General features: G+C 31.1%; 1 protein-coding gene across 1 annotated transcript in view; it reads right to left on the bottom strand.

Moving 5' to 3' along the window:
• The window catches only part of LOC131069937 (protein DETOXIFICATION 19), a 43,535-nt gene extending 39,382 nt beyond the window's left edge, over nt 1-4,153 (bottom strand). The window contains exons 1-2 of the mRNA XM_058005487.2: nt 3,567-4,153; nt 277-821 (exon numbers count right to left, since the gene is read on the bottom strand). Of these exons, the coding sequence (XP_057861470.1) occupies nt 277-821; nt 3,567-3,827 (806 nt within the window). The 5' untranslated portion in view covers nt 3,828-4,153. The remainder of the gene's footprint in view (nt 1-276; nt 822-3,566) is intronic.
• Nucleotides 4,154-21,620: the final 17,467 nt, after the last annotated feature.

The raw sequence follows: 21,620 nt of genomic DNA, 5'->3' as shown, positions 1-21,620 counted from the left end.
TTAATATAAAGAAAAACCCGATTACAGGAATATGACACTGTATAAATAGGACGTATTCACCTATATTTATACTGATGAATTTCAGTATCTACTCTTAAAATCTCAAAGAAAATGTTCCTCTTTTATAATTTATTATTTATTTAATTCCCTCTTTCCCTCTCTTGGCATAAAGAACATGCTCAATTTGACTAACTTGGCAACAAATATTCATTTCTCATATTCATTACAAAACCATATGTTTTCCCTTTCATATGATAAAGAAGGTCAAAGACTTACCACACCATGATTGCAGATTGAGATCCCAGTTTTAGAAAAGGGCCAATAACCTTGAACGCTTTCTGGGAAAATCCTCCCCAAGTATTTTGACAGCTTTGTCCCAGTTTCATATATAGTACCAAACAAAAAACTATCAACCAAAATGATATTGAGTTTGCCAATGCAGCTCCGTGAAAGCCCAATGTTGTCTGATGAACTAATAGATAACAAAGACCAAAATGGAGAATCAAAGGGAAAACTGAGCACATGGCCAAAGGCATCACAATGCTTTGGGTCTGGAAGAAACGTGTTAAGGACTGCATCATAGCATATGCATAAATACCAGGAATTAGACTCTTCAAATATATTGAGGCCATCACTGACACATCAGCTCGTTGCCCCATGAGTATGAATATTGGCTCCGAATATAGCCAAAATATTGTTACAAAAATTGCACAAACAAATGTGACAATCATGGATGCTTGCAAGTACACACCCAACATCAGATATTCCCTTGCCCCATATGCTTGTCCACACAAAGTCTCCAAGGCACCAGTCAAACCAACCTACATCAATAAATGAGGGCTTAGTCGAGAAATAATCGTATAGAACAATTAAGCATATTTCTAGAAACGAAGACATCTATGTATATAATTAGGTCACATTGAATGCAAGACATCATGTATCATCCAAACAGAACAAGAACTGAAACCATGATTTGATTTCGTCTGCCACACATTCTAACATGCCTGCTAATTTTAAAACTGGGATTTCCCTTATCATGTTCTGGATTTTCCTTATCATTTTCTGCAATTAATAAATTTTTAGTACAGGTTTCTAGCCATTTAAGAGGAGAAATTTTGGGAACTTTGGATTCTACTTTTTTCTTCATAGCTTTCTTTATATTACATGTTCTCAGGGGTATTGAGAGTGAGATTTACACTGATCAACAAGGAAGGTAGATTCCAATTGTTTGTGACAGCTCTGATCCATTTAATTGATAGTCCTATCGTACAACAATGTTATATGCTTTATTTCTCTTATAACTAGATGAATCTAAGGTCAAGGAAGACCCTAATAGATTCAAATGAAATAGCCCTTGGATTTAAGGGTTTTTTTTCCATAGCTTTCTCTTTATGGCATATTCTAAGGGCATTTACAGTGAAATTTGCAGTGATCAACAAGGAAGAAAGATTCTTGTTGCTTGTGGCAGAGCTTTTCCACTCAACATCTCTTTCATGACAGTTGTAGAGTGTGGCAACGTTATATACCGTATTTTTCTCAGCAGTAGGTGATTCATGAACCTATAGTCAAGAAAAAGCCTGATAGGTTTGAAGGGAAGGAGCTGAAGGTTGCAAGAATCACAGAAAGGATGATGGAAAGCCCTGAAGAGATGAGTAAACATATTATTACCACTTCATATGGGTCTTTGCAATTGACTTGTGTTCTTTTATTTCTGTGAATACCCATTTAGCTCTGGAGAGGCATTAGCATCTATATATGATTTGTTTACTGTCCAGTGCCATCAATGGCTGAATAAAGAGATTGATGCCAATTCCTATGGGATTTGTGTTCGTTATTTTACTCTTGTATATCTGTTTAAACACTTAGTTTAGCCACCCATTAAGCATCTGCATATGGTCAATTTTAGTGTAGTGAAATCTATTTATTTTCTTATTGCCTTGTCTTGCTTTACGCAAGAAAGCAAGACTATTCAATGAACTAGATGTCAATGGAGGTTAGAGTCCTAGGAGACAAATTCTGCTTATATGCTAATAACCAGCAATAAGTTTTTGCCAAGTAGCAATTGATCGACTGGTGAAGCTGGCCGGATCAGAAAAAGTCGAACAAAGAACAATTTTTCCAGCATGCAAAAGCTGGTCGTGGATACCACTCTTGTTCTTTATTAAATTAGAAAAGATTAATTATCTGTCCATCAAGAGCCAATCGAAAGTTAAATCCTCAGTCCTCGGCACTAAAACAAAGAAGAACGATTATCCATGCGCCTGATACCGATGGAATGGTAAATCCGGATCCTCAGCACTGCTAACATGAAGAAGAACGATTACTAATGGAATATTAATCGTCAGCCCTTGCTGCTCTGATACCATGGAACGAAACACAATGACAAAACAGAGCAGAGCAGAATACTGCAAACTGGAGCACACTCACTCTTCTAGAAATATGAGGCAAGAGGCTGGTCACTTATTACCAATTATTACCAAAAGTATTGCAGTATGCTTCGGGAAATAAAGGCCTATGGGTTTTGATTTCACAGAGAGAACATTACAAAGTGGAGCATACGGATTTCACACAATCTCAGAGTCCATACAACTCTCAACCCACCTACGTAGAGCACAGTCCTCAGCCGTATTCTCAAAAATAGACATCGCAAGAATATAACAGACACGGTAAATAGAAACGCTGAAGGGCTTCCCGCTCTTGCAGAGCTGATGGTATACAGCTTGCAGTCTAATCTACAAAACCCACAGCTCTTTCTTTCTGACCACTACTGCTACAGCAATCCAAAACAGTGATATGTCTCTCTTTATTCACATGCCATCTTCTAACAACTTAAGGATCATCTACCAAGTAGCCCTGATACCATGAAAAAAAACATGGATCCTAAGAGAAACTCATAAAATGAGCTCTGATGAATACAGGCTCGGTCCATTTAATTTATGGAGAAATACATCATAAATGCTAAGTCCGCTATATTCTTTATTGTGGACAGCTGATAGAGATGGTGAGACAGCGTTGGACGGCTGGGTCGGTGTATAGTCCGCTGGTCTCTGCCGACAGACCATAATTAATTTACTGTCAACCGAACAAAATGAAGCAGATTGATTATGCGTGTAACAAAAACCAATGAAATGGCATATCCTCTGTTTTCGATACAAACAAAAACGATGAACAGGTGCACCAAATAACAATGGAATGTTAAAAAACCTTAGTCCTTGGCACTTAAAGGAAGAAGACCCTTTATCAGATACAAGATACCATGGAATGTTAAATCCTCAGTGCTTAGTTCTGAATCCAAGAAGATCAATTAGAGATTTGCATCCCAAACCAACCGAATGTTAAAAACATTCATTTAATTAAATATGAGTTACAGATATCAAGTTTCGAGATATTAATCTAGAGTGTTTTCTGATTAAATTGTGTTTTTTTGCATCAACATTTCAGATCACATTCATAAAATTACAAATAGAAAGCACAGATCAAATGCTTCAGATTTGAAAAATGAATCCTATCCTTTACAACCCAAACGGTAAACAAGTAATTGAAAAAAGACTGCTGAGAAAACTTACCATTATAACTTGGCCAGTGACCACAGCCCAGGAGCTGGCCAGTGCAGCACCAGCCAACTCAAGCTCACCCAGGTGCCCTGCAAACATGAGGGACACAAGGTTTATAGCGTACTGAAAAATATTTGTTAAAATCATGGGCACTGCAATTTTCAATTGCATCTTCACTTCTTCCCTGTCAAGTTTAAAAAATCCCAAGACACCATGTTGCTGCTGTTTCTGCTGTGGCACTAACAGTGGAGTGTCACAGGTTGGAACCTCCATGACGGTGCACTGCAAACACAAACTGAATCGATTTCCTTCAGCAGAACAGAAGCCAAAACTGATGGAGCTGGTATTGACCTTTTAAAGAATATTAAAATGTAACAAAATAACACTAGAAAAACGTGGAATTTAATATGTCTGGCAGATTGCAATCTATCTAACGTGATCCCAGATATTATATTATTATTGTGATTAGACTCGAGAGTCGTGTGTAAGAATAAACATTTTAGTAAAAAAAAGAGGTAAAAAGCAAAGGGATGTGCAAGTTTCAGACTGAAATATGGATCATTAATGTATCTGCTGTAGACATTGGATCCAAAAAATATGACGCATCCAAGGAGAGGTGATTTTAATTTATTATAAAAAAATTTAATGAGGCTTTTGAATGATTGAAGGAAGGAATTTTAATGATGTCTATCAGATTCAATAGTTTAAGAGGATCAGGATGTAAATTAATCTGTTTTTAAATTTTTTGATTAATTTTTAGGTTCTTTTTTATATCAATTTTTGAATAAGAAACTTGCTGTTTTGTGAATCCTTATCTCTTCAAAAAATTCATTCAAACTTTTAAAATAGCCATTAGGGATAAACTTTGAAGCAAATTGCAGGAATTTGGAGTTTCCATGGATATGGGTTTATCAGCATAAGGTCCAAAATGGAAAGAGTTGTTCCTTTCACGCTTTTTTAGCATGGTAGTGTCTCTTTCAGGTTGGTTGTTCTTAAGTATCTCTTAGTACTTGCTTCAGCATTATTGCATTTATTTCAGGGTTTTTGGAGTTAATTGATAATTAGAAAATTAATTTGAATTAGATAAAATTTATAGTTTTAAATTTTTTTATAAAATTTCATTTTTGTATAATCTATATGTAATTTATTAAGTTTTTAAATTGAAAAAATCATTTTATGACAGCTTGATTGTCAAAACATTTAGCTCTTATACAAGATTCATTATAATTAATAAAGACATTTTTTAGATAAAATTTAAGAAAAAACATTTAATTGTTTTTACAATTATATCATAATTATAAAAAAAAAGTATAAAAAAATATCATTTATTTATTAACATTATGCAATTGTAATTGATAACTCTATTTATATATTAATTTTTTCAAGAATTAATTTAAAATCATTTTTTTTTATTTTTAAGCATAGGCACACACAAACGAACGAGCGAGGATTTGAACACAAGACCCAACACAAGACCCACTATCAACAGTGGGTTGCAACTTACCGTTGCACTACGAGGTCAACCCTAAATTCATTTATTTATTATTTTAAATAATATATTTGTTATATAATAAATTTATTGTATATTTATTAGTTTGTGCAGTCATTTAATAAAACTAAAAATTTTGAGCAACAATCTTATTATCTATAATTACTTTTTCATTTAGTAATTTAAGCAATGTCATTTATCTTTTTATGAATTGGCTCATCTTGGAATAGTCCTTGTAAAAATCAATTATTTGTTTACAAATTTTATAAATTTTGTACTTGAATGACATATAAAATATTACATACATCACAATAAAATGCATTGTTGACTTTAATATTATGTTGCCTCCTTGAATGTGATAGCATTCATATCTATCTAATTAAATATACATTTTAAAAAAAATCTTAGACACTATGTAATTTACAAAACACCTGTCTATTTTATTAAAAAAAAATATACACAATTCTTTTATAAAAAAAATTAAAGATACAATTTCTTAAAAATATTTAACACTTTGTAATTTAAAAAATACCTATAATACTTATCTACTTTACCTATCTTTCTAATATGATTGTTTTTTAATACTTTGTTCAATTTTTGTGTATGTAATATGTGTATAATATATAATACATTTTATATATGAAATGAAAACTTGACATAATGGACAACCTATTTTTTTGACATAATGGAAGTGTCTCTTTCAGGTTGGTTGTTCTTAAGTATTTGCTAGTACTTGCTTGATCATTACTCCATTTATTTCAAGATTTCTATTGCATTTATTTCAAGCTTTTTAGAGTTAATTGGTGATAAAAAAATTAATTTGAATTAGATAAAATTTATATTTTAAATTTTTTCTATAAAATTTAATTTTTTTATGGTCTATATAATTTTTTAAGTTTTTAAATTGAAAACATCATTTTATGCACTTTGATTGTCAAAACATTTAGTTCTTAAACAAGATCCACTATGATAAAGACGTGTTTTAGACAAAGTTTAAGAAAAAAACACTTAATTGGTTTTACATTATACCATAATCTTATATATAAAAAAAATTGTAATTAATAATTTTATTTATATATTAAATTTATTATTTTAAATAGTATATTTGTTATATGTTAATAAATTTATTGTATATTTATTAGTTAATGCATGAGAGCATTCTTCTCATTCATTTAATAGAACTAAAAAAATTGAACAACAATCTTATTGTCTATAATTAATTTTTTCATTTAGTAATTTAAAAAATGTCATTTATCTTTTTATCAATTGATTAACATTGGAAATCGTCCTTATAAAACTCAATTATTGTTTATATTTTTTATAAATTTTGTAGCTCAATTAATGACTTTAATGACATATCAAATATTATATAGATCATAATAAAAGTGCATTGTTGACTTTAAATTATGTTGTTTCCTTGAATTGATGTCATTCGTATCTATCCAATTAAATATACAATTTTAAAAAAAATCTTAGACACTGTCATTTCAAAAATATCTAACTATTTTATAAAAAATAATTAAATATACAATTCTTTTATTAAAAAAATTAAATATATATTTTTTTAAATCTTTTAACACTATGTAATTTAAAAAACATCTATCTACTTTACCTATCTAAAAAATCAAGCTTTATTTTAATTATCGTTATTCTTTTTTTATAGATTAATTTTTCATTAAGTTATTATAGTTATATAATACATTGTACATACAGAAAATGTCATTTATTTAATGCTATAAAGGTACTACAGTTCTGACGTCACTGAAGATTGTTTGTCTTCGTTTTATTTTTGTTTATTTCAATAAAAAAAGAAAGTCAAATAGGACAGATGGAGCCATGGGTTGCTCAACTTCCAGCTGCAGAATATCAACGTGGAAAATTTAATAGCATTTATGATATGGGAGTAGCCATGTTAATTTCAAAAATAAATACCATTTATTCTGTTTGGTATGTCAGTTCACCAAATTTGACTCTTGTTTTTCAAGATTGTTTAATTAAAAAATATTAATGATGTGAATGTTTAATGTCTCTATTTGCCAAATTGTATTCCTAGTGGCCAATGAAATATTTGATTGCCAATAAGGTGTTTAAATTTTTTAATTTAAATATTATAGTTCAATTTTTTATATTTAAGTAATTTTTCATATTATATTAAATGTTGTTTCACTTTCATTTTCTACATTTTAATGATTTTTAAAATATAAATTATATATCATTTCAAGTGATAAAAGTATATATATTTTATTTTTATTAATATATATATAAAGATCAAGTTACTATGATGTCACTCAAATAAATAGTTATTATATTGAATACAGATCTTACAAGATATTGTTAACACGTTTTTTTCGTGAATTCGGATTATGTAGTGTTAATGATATGTTTTAAAATATAATTTAAGATCTACATTAAGCATGGTGGCCGGATTCACATTAATATATGGGATAAAATTTATATTTTATTTATTATAGAAGAAGTAAGTGGAATGGAAATGTAGAAGACGGGTTATTAAATTCGATAAGAAAGATGCAATAATAATTAAGTTTTAAACAATATTTTTTATTAATAATATTTAGAAAATCGATCATTCTACAATATACAATTTTTTCTTGACATTTATTGATTTAGTGGTTTGTAGGTAGTTAGTCAATATTTCAATCGTAGTGATTATAATTATAATTTAAAATATTTAGTTTATTAATTATAATTATAATTATTTTTTATTTTTATTTTAAGTTAGAGGTGTCAATTCAATATATCAATTTTGATACATATTTAGTTCAATAATGACATCAATTCAAGATAATAAGTATCTATTGTAATTTTTATGGATATAAATTTTGATATCTTGAAATCTATATCAAATTCAATTTTGATAACAACTTCAAGCTTAATATCTTAAAATTGAAATTAATTTCAATTTCAAAGATATACATTTTGATGTATTAGTTTGAAATTTTGATTTTATATATATATATATATATATTGAATATAGAGAAAAAAACCATACAGATCATCCAATGATATCACAAAGTTCATAAGAATCAACTGATAAACCTTCCTAGACTAGCAAACTACAACATTAGCTATATCTACCTTAGTATGGACAATATACAAAAGATGCATTGTTGTGCATCACGAGTTCTATATATACATCAAGAAAAAAGACGCAAGATTAAAATTGCTAGTCAACCCAGGTTGTCCATCCGAGAGGACCCTCCATCCACACCACTCGCTTGTCATTTATAACAAGGACTGCACCGTGGGTAGCCAACTGGACCATGTACTCTCTTTCGATTCTCCTACCTTCATTCATCTCCTCCATGAATGCGGCTAGAGCATTAACAAATGGAGTCCTTTCCATATTTTTTTGGCTCCATGTGTAGCCATGAGATAGCTCAAAAGTAAAGACTCTAATGTGCCCATCTTCTAAAAATATTTCAAATTTCTTCTTTGCAAGCCACATTACCAGGGTAACCTACACATCAATAATGTAGAAGGCGATTCTTCAAAAGGACTCAGTAATTACCCTAGTTTTGCCCTGATATTTATCTTTATTTCTAATTTTCCATAAATACCATAAGATTTCACATGAAAGAATGAGCCAAAATAGATTACATTAATTATTAATACCGGACATAAAACCAGTAACAACATTCAATACACTAATAGATTCAGGAATAGATAAATCGAACAAGAGCCATATTTATTTAGCAACGATGCACTCAAAGAACAAATAATTAGTTGTTTCAACTACTTTGCAAATAGAACAAATATCAACATCATGTTTGTCATCCCTAAAAGGAAATTTATTAAGCAATAATAACCATTTAAAACATTTAATTTTTGGCGGTACATTACTGCCCCGTAATCTCTCCAAAGTAGTATGTCATTGAGAGTCTTTCATATCAATACGCCACGCATCATTAATATGAGTAATAATATAATTATTGTAGGTAAGAGACTTATACACAGATTTAGCTTTGATCATCATAAGAACAGTGCCATCCGTCCAAGTATGTGTAAGGAATCTGCTATCATCCACCAAGCATCTTTTAGGAATCTGCAAAGTCTTACAAGCCTCTCTAAGAATAGAGTAAGTTCTCCAATTAGAGATCGGTAGATCATATTTCTGAGATAACTCATTCCAAGAATTAAGGTGATTATTCAAAATAATATCTTTAAAACAACAAATACCTTTCTTAGCCCAACTCTTAGCTGAGCATCCTTGAATAAGAGCAAGGGGTTTGTCTTTGTGGAAGAGATTCCACCATATAGATCTTTCCCCACATAAAAAATCATTATTGCAGACCCTGCAATTAGAAATCCAAATCCTAATAGCCTACCAAGCTTTCCAAATAGCCTTAAACATAGGGGAGCCCACAGTAGAGACAAGGAAATTCACAACAACTAGGTCACAAAAGAGGAGGGATTTACAAGACTTAGCTTGGTTGGGAACCACCGTCTTAATATTATTTTTGATAAGCACCTTCCAAGGCTCATTTCCTTCAAGTACATGCAAAATCCATTTTGTAGCAAGGGCAACACCTTGCAGCTTGAGGTCCTTTAATCCCAGTCCTCCATCCTTCTTATCTTTACAACACCATTCCCATTTGATAGAATGTCTTTTCTTATTGCCTCTACCATCCAACCACATGAATTGTCAAATGAATTTTTGAATGTCATTCACTTGATAGCTACTAAACAACCATACCAAAGCGTAGTAAATATTGTAAGAGGATAATATTTTCTGACATAATTGGAACCTTCCTGCTAGAGACAAGTATTGTATGTTCCACTTGTTTAATTTATTATCTAATTTACTCTTAACCCAAAACCATATATCTTTTAAGCGGGGAGAGACAAAGAATGGTATGCCCAGATACCCGACCTACTTATTTGGCCCTCCCCACTAATATTCAAATTTGTGAAGCCAATTAGGGGGGTTATCCAACCAACCCAATAATATAGATTTGGATTGGAATATTCTCACCCCAGAAGCCTCACCAAACGCCTTGAGTTTAGTAATAAGAGCTTCCATGTTTCTTTCATTTAGCTCAAGGAATAAAGTTGTATCATCTGCAAATTGAATATTTAATAGGTCAATCTTATTAGGGAGACTGATACCTCTAACATTAGGTGAGAGAACATTGTCCCTCAATAAATAGGAAATCGCATCCAAGGCAATGACAAAGTAGAGGGCATCCTTGTCTGATGGATATGCCCAACTTAAAAGCTTTAGTAGTGGAGGGTCGCTGCAAGAAGTTGAGTTCCACTTTTGGGCAAAAAGTGGAAGTGTTTTCTCTGTTTTTCAAATTTTCTATCAATTGATGTCAAAATTTGAGGCACTAAGAGATTGAATCTCAAAAAACTTTAGTAATAGAAAATGTAGTGCTCGGAGTCTACTTTTCAAATATGTAATTTATTTCAATACCCACATGGTAGAAATCCCTTTTTAGTAGACATGTTTAAAACCCACTTTTTCAAAATGCTTGTTTCGGGACCATACCACATGTGTACGACCATCATTTTTTTACGCAAATAAATGAATTTTTGTAAATCCTTCTAAGAAACGATACCTAAGACACCAAATATTGATGAGAATATTTTTCTATTGAATATTTTTTTTTAATTAATTTTTAATTGACAATAAAGTACATTTTCAAAACATCAGGTGTACGACCACCATAATTTGATGAAAAATTCATATTTAAAAAAAAAATTAACCTTCAAAAGAATTGTATGTAGATTGATGTCATATAATTTATTTTTCTAAAAACCTAAAAACAAAAAAGTTATTAAAATTTTACTGAACCTCGGCATTTTAGGTTTAGGGACCACTTTTGATTAATAAATAATAAAAAAATAGTAAAAATAATTTTACCACTATGAAATTTACATTTTTGAAATCTGGACACTGAGAACTCTAATGGGTTTTCGTTTCATCAAAAAATTCGATTAGGAAGGCCCTCAAAAAATTAGGCCAAGGTAGAAATCTGATATTCTTTTGCCTTAGCCATTTTTTTGGAGGTCCAAGCATAGGCTTGGTCCCACCAAGCCTAAACCGAAGCCAAAACTAAGGCAGAAGGTTGTTTCCCGCTCCACCTTTTATGAAACGGGCGCACGTTATTTAAAATTCAAAAAATGGGTGCTCGTTTCTATTTGTATCGTTGAAAGCAAAATAGGCGCTCGTTTTTCATAAACGTGTACCCGATTTGAAAATGGGCACCCATTTCATTCAAATAACGGGCGCCCGTTTCTTAAAAGATCCGTTGGGCAAAAAACTGGCCCACAAGGTCAAATTTCAATGATTGAATGATTATTCAATCATTATCCAATAGGTTTGATCTGCAGAGATAATGTTTTGTTAAATAATTCTCTTTTCTTGTCTTGTTATCGATTTGACAAGGAGATCCATTCAAATTTGAATTTTGGTGCAGCCATGGGATCAAATCAACATAGAAAGAGGCAAAGGAAGGATCTAACAGTTGAAGAAATTGCAGCAAATAGAGAGAAGGAGGCAAAACGTCAACGAGAAAGAAGAGCAAGAATTATACAATTGAACATTGTTGGAGCTTCAAGTTCAACAATTGTTTCAGAAGAGGAGAACATCGAGGACACCATAAATGTTGAAGAAGGAAACACAAAAGAACCAAATTTAGGTGCATCTTCTAATCCATTATTGGATATAGGTATGTCTTCGCAGCCCCATGTTTATTCTCATGAACAAATTGGTGATTTGGTAGAAGCAGGTTACTCGTTAAATCAAACCCCAAATGAAAGTAAAACTCAAATCGAAACTGAAATTGAAACCAAAATTGAAACCCCAATTAAAATTGAAAATCAACCGGCAATTGAAATCAATAATGTGGATGTAGACATGGAAACACCAATTGAAAAATAAACATGTTTGAATCATAATGAAATGAATGAATATTTTCAAATTAAAAGTGATGTGCTAAACAATCTTCTTGGCTTGGTTTCACGGAGACAGATTAGGACACATGCAAATAGATTGTTTAGACAATTTTTTTATAATAAAAAATTTGGGTTTCAATGTCAATTAATGTTACAACTAATTAAAATGACTAAAATGTGAAAAGTGATGAAGAAGTTAGGCTTTTATGTCAAACCCAAGAAGAAGGACAAGTCTTTAAAACAAGTTGTATCGAGTGTTGCTAGTGCCTTTGATACAATCGGAAATAAAAATCGTTCTAAAGATAGGAATGCGGCACAAAGAGCAATAACAACAACTTTAGTAAGCAAAACAACTTTTGATAAAAGAATGATGACTAACATAAGTGGATATCTTAATATTCATCGTAAAACTTTGTCAAGAATTGTAAAGAGAAGAGTTAATTTTGAAAGTGATCGGACAAACAATTTGTGGACTTTTAGTGGTAGCCTACCAAGGTTTGATATGAAACTTACTGGTGAAGTCAAAACTTTGATCGAAAAATTCTGGCATGATAATACGAGAGTACCACCTAATGCTAGAGATGTTCTTAAATTAAGAGTTGGGTCAAAAATTCGTGATCCACATCCAAAACACCTTTTGGATATGACTCAAACTGAATTGTACAAAAAACATTTGGATGATAAGGTGTTAACTATTAGCATTAGTCAAGGGTCTTTTGAAAAGTGTAAACCTTGGTATGTTTGGATTAACAAGGAAAGAGTCACATGTTGTTTCATAACTCATGTTCAATTTCGTTACCATTATGATGTATTTCAATATATACGTGTTACCATGCATAGTAATGGAATGTTACAAGAATGTGGTATAAATATACCACCTGAAACTATAAAGGAGTTTATATCAAGTTTGTTTTGCAACCCACCTAATGAGCAATATTTTCTTTTCAATGCGTGTGTTTATGGTGTACGTGATATATGTGGCAATCTTGCATTGTTGGATGAATGTTTGCATGAGAATCTTTCAATTGATTTTGGACAACAATTAGTTGATGTAAAAAGATTTAAAACTATTGAGTATCCATTGAAGGATGGAAAGGTTGGAAGATGTTGTGATCTAATTACTGAAAAGGTTAGTGTTCATGCATTTATGAATGAATTTGAGAGTAAAATCATACCTAAATATGTTAAACACTCTCAAAATGCTAGATGGCTTGATGGTCAGTTTCAAATATGTAAGAATACATTTCGTGTCAGTAGTATACTTTCAGTTGTTGACTTTGCAGAGAACTACATGCTTTCACCACAAGATGAGGTCCAATCACAATATTACAATTCAGTGCAAGTAGCATTTTTTGTTCATATTGTCTATAGGCATGCACCTGATAGTACAGAAGAGGATCGTAAAATTTTGAGAGAGTACCATTTCTATATGAGTGATAATAAATTACACTCATCAAAGTTTGTCCAGTATTCCTTCAAGACCTTTTATGAGATTTTGAGGGAGAGAGAAATTCAGATGACACAACATCTAATATGGTTAGATAATTGCACAGGGCAATTGAAGAATGATAGAATGTTTTATTGGTTGACTAGGATACATAAGCAAACTAATATCGAACATATGTGGAGTATTTTTGAGGCTAGACACGAGAAAGGAGAACATGATCGTGTTAGTGCATGTGTTAAGAGAGCCATTTGCAGAGAACAACTCAAATTCGAGGAAAAAGCTAAATTTAAAAATACAAGTGCAATTGTGGATTGGTGTAGTGCAACTTTATCCACAGGATCAAGTCAGAACTCTACAATCAAACATTTCTTTTGGCTAGTTGAAGAGGAGAATATCCTTCCAAGATATGATTGTGATACAATCAATGGGTCAGCTAGATGGCATTCATTTAAGAGTTCTAATTCTAACACTTGGACTATATGGACTAGGGAGTTTGCATGTTTTTGTCAATTTTGTGTTGCAGGTGAATGGGAAGAATGCAAGAATATGGAATGGGCTGAAAAATGGCAACAAAAATCCTTAACACTTAGTGAGACAAAATATCAAGATGTTAGAAGAAATGAAGACCCAGATCATGCATTTGCATCAGAAGATTATGATCTTGTTTCAGACCTCATATACCCTGGTAATTTAATTCAATTTCTTGTTTATAACTTTAAATTATATTATTTATGTATTTTCATGTAATTTATGATTGTATTTGAATTATAAATTCTAACAGGTTTTATTTCTACATGTACTTAATTTTGTTTTCCAGGACATGTGTATGTTGTTGTTGCACTTGAGGATAATGATGAGCAGACTAAGTATTGGCTAGCTAGATGTGTAGAACCTAAGAAAAAGTTGATATGTCATCAAGTAGATGATGATGGTTTTCAGTATCCATTTGGGTTCGTTGTGGTAGTTGGCACATGGCTATGCAAATACCTAACAAGAAGGAATGGCTTACCAGCTTATGATGACTACTAATCAGAAAAGAAGATTATAAACTATTCTCATTTGGTGGTGGCAACAAACATGAAATTAGAAAGATAAAAAGGGAGACCTGCTAATAAGGTATTACAGACACTTTCAATGGAAGAGCATGAGGCAATCATAGACGCATTGCAGAAGAGAGAGGATGCAGATGGTATATTAGGTTGAATCAAATTTATGCATGTAAGTTTGTGTTAATTGTGTGAACTTTTTATATGTAACTTTCTATATGTATACATGTCTTCTTTATTCCTATATGTAGCTAATTAATTTGGTGTTCAGTTGTCGAGTACAACTTTATGTAACATGGATGACACTGAACTTGTGCATTTTACAGCTTTTGGCTAATCAAAGTTGTAATACTAGGTGAGTGCCATTCTTTTATTGTTGTTATATGGTAATACAAGACGAGGTCCTAGAATTCAATTTAATTATGATAATTTGTTGTCTTTGTCCCTTTAACATATATATTGTTGTTATATACATAGGTAAAATGAAATTTTGGTATTGAGATGTCAATTACAACTTGACGACATGGATGACATAGATACAACTTGGTGAGTACATTAGACTGAATAAAATACATTTAACTTTTTTGTAGCGTAAATTGAACTTTACTTTTAAATATATATTTTTAATGGCATTTGAACATTCTTTTTTTTTGTAGGATCCCTAGAAGAACATACGTGCACATGAATTATTTATGTGCAACAATGCACAAGTGCATTTATATAATTTTGGTTTCATAAACAACATTGTGTTCATCTACTTTTGTTAAATAAATAAACTATGTACATTGGCCCTATGCTCACTAATTGATGATGATAGTTTTTTTTTCATATCAATTGATGTTTCATTCAATATAAATAAGTTGATGCTTGCTTATATATATATGTATATATATGTCCTACTCTAATCTAGTTCTCATAAAATAAATTCATCTTGTCAATTACATGAACAAATAAGTACATAATAATGAATGATAACAAGTCTATGTTATAAGTTCACCATAGTACTCATTTTGAATATTATTATTTCAATTGTAAAAATGATCCATTCAATTATTTAGGATATATATTATTTTCAAATTACGTCATTTAGTGAACTATTCAACAACTTATCCTATATTTTCATATTCTAATTTTATTGCTCCAAAAAATGTCGATTTTAAAGGCTAATTGTTTCCCATCGCTATTATTTTTCATTATATCCACGTCAATAGATACAACATTATCATAAGCATTTACATATATGTCATCCGTGTCTTTAATTTATATGTATATTAGAAAACAGATTTGGCTTAATGTCAACAATGTGTCATGATTTTTCTACACATTATAAATTCAATCATTAGATAAGAATGTATTTTATTCATGTTAAAAAATCTTTTATTATTATCTTATTTGATAAGAATGTATTTTATTCTATATTATTTTTTAAGTGTCAAAAAGAAAAATAAAATATTATTTTAAAAAATCAGCTTTATTTTAATTTTTATTTTTTTTATAGAGTAATTTTTCATTAAGTTATTATCGTTATATAATACATTGTACATAACGTCATTTATTTAATGCTATAAAGGTACTACAGTTCTGACGTCACTGAAGATTGTTTGTCTTGTTTTATTTTTGTTTATTTCAATAAAAAAACAAAGTCAAATAGGACAGAGAAACTTCCAGCTGCAGAATATCAACGTGGGAAATTTATTAGCATTTATGATATGGGGGTTGCCATGTTAATTTCAAAAATAAATACCATTTATTTTATTTGGTATGTCAGTCCACCTAATTAGACTCTTGTTTTTCAAGACTGTTTAATTAAAAATTATTAATGATGTGAATGTTTAATGTCTCTATTTGTCAAATTGTTTTCCTTGTGGCCGATAAAATATTTGATTGCCAATAAGGTGCTTAAATTTTTAAATTTAAATATTATAGTTCAATTTTTTATATTTAAGTAATTTTTTAATATTATATTAAATTAATAATTAAATTTCTAATTATATTAAATGTTGTTTCACTTTCATTTTCTACATTTTAATGAATTTTAAAATATAAATGTATATATCATTTCAAGTGATAAAAGTATATATATATTTTTTTTTTATTAATTTTTTTTTTTAATTTAAAAAAAAAAATCAAATTACTATGTCACTCAAATAAATAGCTAGTATTATATTGAACACAGATCTTGCCAGATATTGTTACACATGTATTGTTAATACATGTTTTTTTTGGATGGTTGGATCTCTTTTAAGTTTAAGACTCTTGCTACTTTCGCAATTATTATACTATGAACAATATGCTATGTATCTTGTGTTTAAGGGGCTATTTGGACAAGATTGGTTTCAATCTTGGGTTATCCAATAGCCATAGGTGGTTTTTGTTTTTGATGTTTAAGGTAGGGATTGGCTGACTGTTATTTGTCTGTTGTGTGTCTGTTGGTTTAGCTCTCTTCTGAGGCTTGTTGTATTCCGGGTCAGCCCCCTGTTTTGTCTGCTTTATTATCAAAAACACATGTTTCTCCTTGAATTCAGATTATGTAGTGTTAATGATATGTTTTAAAATATAATTTAAGATCTACATTAAGCATGGTGTCCAGATTCACATTAATATATGGAATTAAATTTATATTTTATTTATTATAGAAGAAGTAAGTGGAATGGAAATGTAGAAGATGGATTATTAAATTTGATAAGAAAGATGCAATAATAATTAAGTTTTAAACAATATTTTTTTATTAATAATATTTAAAAAATAGATCATTCTACAATATCTATACAAACTTTTATTGACATTTATTGATTTAGTGGGTTGTAGGTAGTTAGTCAATATTTCAATCATATTGATTATAATTATAATTTAAAATATTTAGTTTATTAATTATAATTATAATTATTTTTATTTATTTTTTAGTTTAGAAGTGTCAATTCAATATATCAATTTTGATGTATCTAGTTCACTAATGATATCAATTCAAGATAATAAGTATCTATTGTAATTTTTATGGATATTGATTTTGATATCTTGAAATCTATATCAAATTCAATTTTGATAACAACTTCAAGCTTAATATCTTAATATTGAAATTAATTTCAATTTTGATACCAATTTTATATATTAGTTTGAAATGTTGAATATATATATATATATATATATATATATATATATATATAGAGAGAGAGAGAGAGAGAGAGAGAGAGAGAGAGAGAGAGATACATATCATCTAGTCATATCAAAAAGTTCATAAGTATCAACTAATAAACCTTCTTAGACTAGCAAACTACAACATTAGTTACATCTACCTTACTATGGACAATATACAAAAGATGCACTGTTGTGCATCACGAGTTCTATATACATCAAGAAAAAAGATGCAAGATTAAAAATTGCTAGTCGACCCAGGTTGTCCATCCGAGAGGACCCTCCATCCACACCACTCGCTTGTCATTTCTAACAAGGAGTGCACCGTGGGCAGCCAACTGGGCCATGTACTCTCTTTTGTTTCTCCTACCTTCATTTATCTCCTCCATGAATGCAGCTAGAGCATTAACAAATGGAGTCCTTTCCATATTTGTCCGACTTCATGTTAGCCATGAGATAGCTCAGAGGTAAAGACTCTGATGTGCCCATCTTCTAAAAATATTTCAAATTTCTTCTTTGCAAGCCGCATTACCAGGGTAACCTGCACATCAATAATGTAGAAGGTGAGTCTTCGAAAGGACTCAATAATTACCCTAGTTTTACCCTGATATTTATCTTTATTTCTGATTTTCCATAAATACCATAAGATTTCACTTGAAAGAATGAGCCATAATAGATTACATTATTTATTAATACCAGGCATAAAACCAGTAACAACATTCAATACACTAATAGATTCAAGAATAGATAAACTGAACAGGAGCCATATTTCTTTAGCAACAATGCACTCAAAGAACATATGATTAGTTGTTTCAGCTACTTTGCAAATAGAACAAATATCAACATCATGTTTGTCATCCCCAAAAGGCAATTTATTAAGCAATAATAACCATTTAAAACATTTAATTTTTGGCAGTACGTTATTGCCCCATAATCTATCCAAAGTAGTATGTCATTGGGAGTCTTTCATATCAGCATGCCACACATCATTAATATGAGTAATAATATCATTATTGTGGGTAAGAGACTTATACATAGATTTAGCTTTGATCATCATAAGAGCAGTGCCATCTGTCCAAGTATATGTAAGGAATTTGCTATCATCCACCAAGCATCTTTTAGGAAGTTGCAAAGTGTTACAAGCCTCTCTAAGAATAGAGTAAGTTCTCCAATTAGAGGCTGGTAGGTCATATTTATGAGATAACTCATTCCAAGAATTAAGGTGATCATTCAAAATAATATCTTTAAAACAACAAATACCTTTCTTAACCCAACTCTTAGCCAAGCATCCTTGAATAAGAGCAAGGGGTTTGTCTTTATGGAAGAGATTCTACCATCTAGATCTTTCCCCACATATAAAATCATTATTGCAGACCCTGCAATTAGAAATCCAAATTCTAATAGCTTCCCAAGATTTCCAAATAGCCTTAAACATAGGGGAGCCCGCAGTAGAGATAGGAAAATTCCCAACAACTAGGTCACAAAAGTGGAGGGACTTCCAGGCCTTAGCTTGTTTAGGAACCGTCGGGTGAACTCACAAAGCTAGTTCCCACTTTTTGGTATGTCCTGATTTTTGCTGAAATCATACATTTTTTAGAAAACATAATGATTTAAGCTTTAAGAGGTCTCATTTTAAGTAATTAATTGAAGAGAGTTAAATCAAAGGCTCTTAGATCAAAATTTCTTGGATAGAACCTCTCTACTTCTAAATCATACTTGCAATTGAGTCTCCTTTGCATCTATCAAATGCTGATAAAAAACTAATTTTACATTAGCTTTTGGGGGGTCAAATTAATTCATTTAAAAGTTTTGTTTTTTTAAGTATTTAGTCCTTATTATAAGCTTTCCAAATAGTATAACTTTTAATATATTTAATTTCATTAATATATTTTTATTTTATTTCTTATGAATGTAGGTTTTTCACCGAACACGTACTTCTTTGTTCAATGCATTGGGACAAATAGTAAACTAATTCAAAAAAATTCTGAAAAATATCTATGCCCTAGGTATTGATGTTTTCTTTCTAACAAAAAAAAGAAAATTGAATTTTGATATATATAGAACAGGTTATGTGTTCAAACGTACACCTATATCTAAATTATAATTAGTTGAACTTCCAAATTTAATAAAATGAAAAATATTCAACATATCACTATCAAACCAACTGCATGCCCTGGGTATTGATTTTACAAACCAAAATTCAAAAGAATTTAGTTTTTATCATTTATAGAAAAAAATTTATACATTTCGGGATACACATCACTCTTAAAAAATGTTGTTTGCTGTAAAAATTTACTTTTTGAGGGAGATGGAAAAATCAATAAAATTTTAATCAAACAAATTTGAAAAAAAAAAATTTATAATCTACAAACAAGATGTTAAAAATCACTAGTTTATATCATCTTCAAATTCTTAACAGTTTAAAAGTTATAGGTATCAGAAAGTGAAATTTTTTTTCAAAATAGTCATATAAGTGTCAAAGTTGGTCAAAAAGTGGGAACCAGTATTGTGAGTTCACTCCGCCATCTTAATATTATTTCTGATAAGCACCTTTCAAGGCTCATTTCCTTCAAGCGCACACAAAATCTATTTTGCAGCAAGGGAAACACCTTGCAGCTTGAGGCCCCATCCTTCTTATCCTTACAACACCATTCCCATTTGACAGAATGTCTCTTCTTATTGCCTCTACCATCCGACCATAGGAATTGTCGAATGAATTTCTGAATGTCATTCACTTGATAGCTACTAAACAACCATAACGAAGCGTAGTAAATACTGTAAGAGGATAATATTTTCTGACAGAATTGGAATCTTCCCGCTAGAGACAAGTAGTGTATGTTCCGCTTGTTTAGTTTATTGTCTAATTTACTCTTAACCCAAAACCACATATCTTTTAAGCAGGGAGAGACAAAGAATGGTATGCCCAAATACCTGACCTACTTATTTGGCCCTCCCCACTGATATTCAAATTTGTGAAGCCAATTAGGGGGGTTATCCAATGATAGGGAGGACCCTAGATTGCTTGAGTCAGCTTGACTCACTCCAAGGCCTTTTTCCTAGCCTAACCCAGGAATGCTCCTCTCTATTCCCCTAATCGACTCTAGGTTCTCACTACTGAGGTTTATTACTCTGCTCTTTGTGAATTCACTTTCGTAAATCCACCAACTCACTAATCCACCGGATCTCACCAGACACCTTGCAGGGTTTGCTCTACTATTAATTATACCTAAAACTTCTCCTAAGTTATTTTGTCCTCGTGCTTGGACCTTCTCTCCCTTTGATCCCATCTTCCCCTAGTCTAAGGCTAATAGCCTAGACTCTGGTCAACCCTGCAAGTGATTTCCTTTTGGTCACTGATACCAAGCTGGGCTATCATCAAGCTCACCTAGGGCCAGTTTGCTGAAATAGCCGACGCCATTCCCTGGTCTACTACATATAGAACACTATTGTACGTGGCTGGCCCTTCTTGACAACCTCCAATGGTTGTGTGGATCCCACGATGGAGTGTCAAGACAGAGCCATGTTTACAAGAACTTTGTGCCAACAGAGAAACAAGAAACAAAACGACAACTCTATTTACAGAGTCGAGCTTGGCACAAATTCACACTTGGAACTCACAAGACATGGAAAAATAACATCTACCCTATCTGCATAATTCCTTAAAGATTTAAGCCATGTTTACAACAGAAAATAAACTCTGAGAAAGAAACCAAAAAATGATCTTCCAATTGTTATTCAAAAGAAGTGTTTTGTTTTCGTGGAATCAACACATCCAATAATCCCAATCCAACCTTGTTACAAAATGCCCATTTGGTCTTGTATAGCCTCCTAGACATGTCATAAATTAACCCCAATAGATGAGATTCAACTCGACACAATTCGGTTTCTGACTATAACTGTCTTTCCTTTAATTCATCAGGTCATCGGGTTAGCATTGAAACACTCACTCCGATGTCCGATGGTAGTTTACAAATCACTTGCTTTTTCATCGGGTCATCGGAGTAGCATCAAAACACTCACTCTGATGTTCGATG

This window comes from Cryptomeria japonica, chromosome 6 (genome assembly GCF_030272615.1).
Source record: "Cryptomeria japonica chromosome 6, Sugi_1.0, whole genome shotgun sequence".
Classification (NCBI taxonomy): Eukaryota; Viridiplantae; Streptophyta; class Pinopsida; order Cupressales; family Cupressaceae; genus Cryptomeria; species Cryptomeria japonica.
The sequence above is the reverse complement of the archived record's forward strand: the minus strand, read 5'-3'. Positions and strand labels throughout refer to the sequence as shown.